This window comes from Pteronotus mesoamericanus, unplaced genomic scaffold (genome assembly GCF_021234165.1).
Source record: "Pteronotus mesoamericanus isolate MK-2021 breed Mesoamerican mustached bat unplaced genomic scaffold, CSHL_Meso_final scaffold_167, whole genome shotgun sequence".
Lineage (NCBI taxonomy): Eukaryota > Metazoa > Chordata > Mammalia > Chiroptera > Mormoopidae > Pteronotus > Pteronotus mesoamericanus.
This window is the reverse complement of record NW_026555308.1, coordinates 267,725-269,980: the sequence shown is the minus strand read 5'-3', so window position 1 is coordinate 269,980 and position 2,256 is coordinate 267,725. Positions and strand designations below refer to the sequence as shown.

The following is a 2,256-nucleotide window of genomic DNA, read 5'->3' as shown; positions in this document are numbered from 1 at the left end:
CCGACCAGGGCTCCCAGACCGCATGCGGTTAGGGTGCCTGCTACAGCCCAAAGTTAAGGCCCTGGGAGGGGTTGGGGTCTGCAGAGGGAGCAGCCCCTGAGAAGCCTGAATATACCAGCTCAGACAGGGTGGGGCTGCCTGGGCCACTTTGCTAAGGCCTCTGGAGGGGGAGGTATGTGTGGTTCCCCGTGCAGGCCCCTTAGATGGGTGGTGGCCCTGGTGGTACTGCAGGAGGATTCTGAGGCTACATCCAGGTCTGGGTGAAAGAGTGTGGGGACCCACTAGCAATGTCCGTCAGGGGTGGGCGCTTAGAACCTGAGAAGGGCATGCCGGGCCTCTGTCTGGTGCGGGATGAGGCTCTGGCCCTGCCCGCTGCAGCACCTTGAGGGCCCCCAGCTGTGGGACCCACATAGGTTGCGTCTGTCAGGGACCCAAATAAGGGGGCACAGCTGGCTGCTGTGGGGCTGGGGTCAGCGGGGCACCTCCTCCTCAGATGCCCTCCTCTCCTCTCCCCCACTCCCCATCTCCTAGGCTTTGGCCCCGACGGCAGCACCTGCCATTCTGCTCCTCCTGGCGCTGCCGGCCTGGCCCAGCCTGGGGCTGCCCCCACAGCTGTGCGTGCCCTGCTGCCGCCCTGCCTGGCCGCCGGCTGCCCCCGGCTCATACACCCCTGAGAGTGACAGGGAGACATGGATGCCGCTGCCCCACGTGCGGCCCACTGTCGACATCTCAATCCTCAAAGGTGAGTGTCGCGGACAGGTGGCCCACCCTGCGCCCTGCCCCCACAGGGACACCTACACTGAGGGACATAGGAAAGTGGGGCCAGGAGAGCAGAGCAAAGCTCAGAGGCCCCAATTTATCAGAGTGGCTCTGGGAAGGCACCTGGGGCCCGGTGGGACACTGAGCCGTGTCCCTTTCCTCCTGACAGCCTTGTAAAGGCCGCAGCCCCCCAGCTGGCCCCTCAAGCGGAAGCAAGGTGGCCTGGGCTGTGAAGAGAGGGGGCCTGAGGCTCCCTTCAATCTGCTTCCCCACCCTGCATGGGCCGTCCCAGGCCCAGTACCCACCGGAGGCGGGGAAGGGAGGGCTGGGGCCCCTTGGGAAAAGGCAAGAGAGGCTGAGCTCAAGAGGGCATCAGCCTGGGGCTGGACAGCAGGCCCCAAGAGGTTGGACTTGAGTAACGACTTCCCAGCCCTCTTGTCTTTCAAAGCCCGGTTCAGACCCTTCCTTTGGCGGCTGCCTGGACCTTTGTCATTCCCACTGTTCCACTGTCCCCACTTGACAATCCACACAGGTCCCAGAACAGCCACAACTTTGGGGTGTGGCTTCTCATTGCCCTGTCTGAGGGGTGGGTTAGCACCCATGTTACAGACAAGGAGACTGAGGTTTGGGGAAATGAGGTCCCTCACAAGGCCAGATGGTCAGCAAGGGGATCCCAAGCCTTGACTGGAGGCCTCTGCTTGCTCCCCTGCAGGTGAGAAGGGTGAGACAGGAGTCAGAGGTCGCTCTGGCAGGAGCGGGAAGGAGGGCCCACCAGGATCCCGGGGCCTCCGAGGCCACAAGGGCCAGAAAGGGCAGGGGGGGCCGCCCGGCACCCCGTGCCAGCGTACCTATGCGGCCTTCTCAGTGGGCCGGCGAGAGGGGCTGCACAGCACTGACGCCTTCCAGGCTGTGTCCTTTGACACTGAGCTGGTGAACCTGAATGATGCCTTTGACCTGGTGTCCGGCCACTTCCTCTGCACTGTGCCTGGTGTGTACTTCCTGAGCCTCACCGTGCACACGTGGAATTACAAGGAGACCTACCTGCACATCATGTGCAACCAGCAGGCCACAGCCGTGCTGTACGCACAGCCCAGCGAGCGCAGCATCATGCAGACCCAGAGCCTGCTGTTGCCACTAGCCTCAGGCGACACTGTCTGGGTGCGCATGTTCCAGCGTGACCGAGACAACGCCATCTACAGTGAGCGTGGGGACCTCTACATCACCTTCAGCGGCCACCTGGTCAAGCCTGCCACTGAACTTTAGCTGCCTCAGAGAGGCCCACATGCTGCCACCGCCAGCCCTCGATGGCACGCGCTCCCCAGGCACCCCCAGCCTGACCTCGCCCTCACAGATGAGATTGATGCCAGTAGTGTTTGAGCTATGGCTGTGTGTACTGATTGAGCACCAGCTGCATGCAGACACTGAGCTGAGGGGTGCAAGGCAGACTCTGGGGTGGCCTGGTGGGGTGGGTACAGATCAAGTGTTCACACCAAAAAA

The 2,256-nt window shown here is 62.9% G+C and overlaps 1 protein-coding gene across 1 annotated transcript; it reads left to right on the top strand.

Annotated features, from left to right (window-relative positions):
• The first annotated feature begins 287 nt into the window (after positions 1-287).
• On the top strand, positions 288-2,022 carry C1QTNF8 (C1q and TNF related 8). The gene is made up of 3 exons (XM_054589126.1): positions 288-344; positions 532-742; positions 1,472-2,022. Exons 1-3 carry the CDS (start codon positions 288-290, stop codon positions 2,020-2,022), a joined length of 819 nt encoding a protein of 272 aa, XP_054445101.1.
• Positions 2,023-2,256: the final 234 nt, after the last annotated feature.

Coding starts and splice junctions, on each gene's coding strand:
- C1QTNF8 (XM_054589126.1), top strand. CDS start 288: ATGTCCGTCAGGGGTGGGCGCTTAGAACCTGAGAAGGGCATGCCGGGC. Junction 345..531: donor GCATGCCGGGCCTCTGTCTG/GTGCGGGATGAG, acceptor CCCATCTCCTAG/GCTTTGGCCCCGACGGCAGC. Junction 743..1,471: donor CGACATCTCAATCCTCAAAG/GTGAGTGTCGCG, acceptor GCTCCCCTGCAG/GTGAGAAGGGTGAGACAGGA.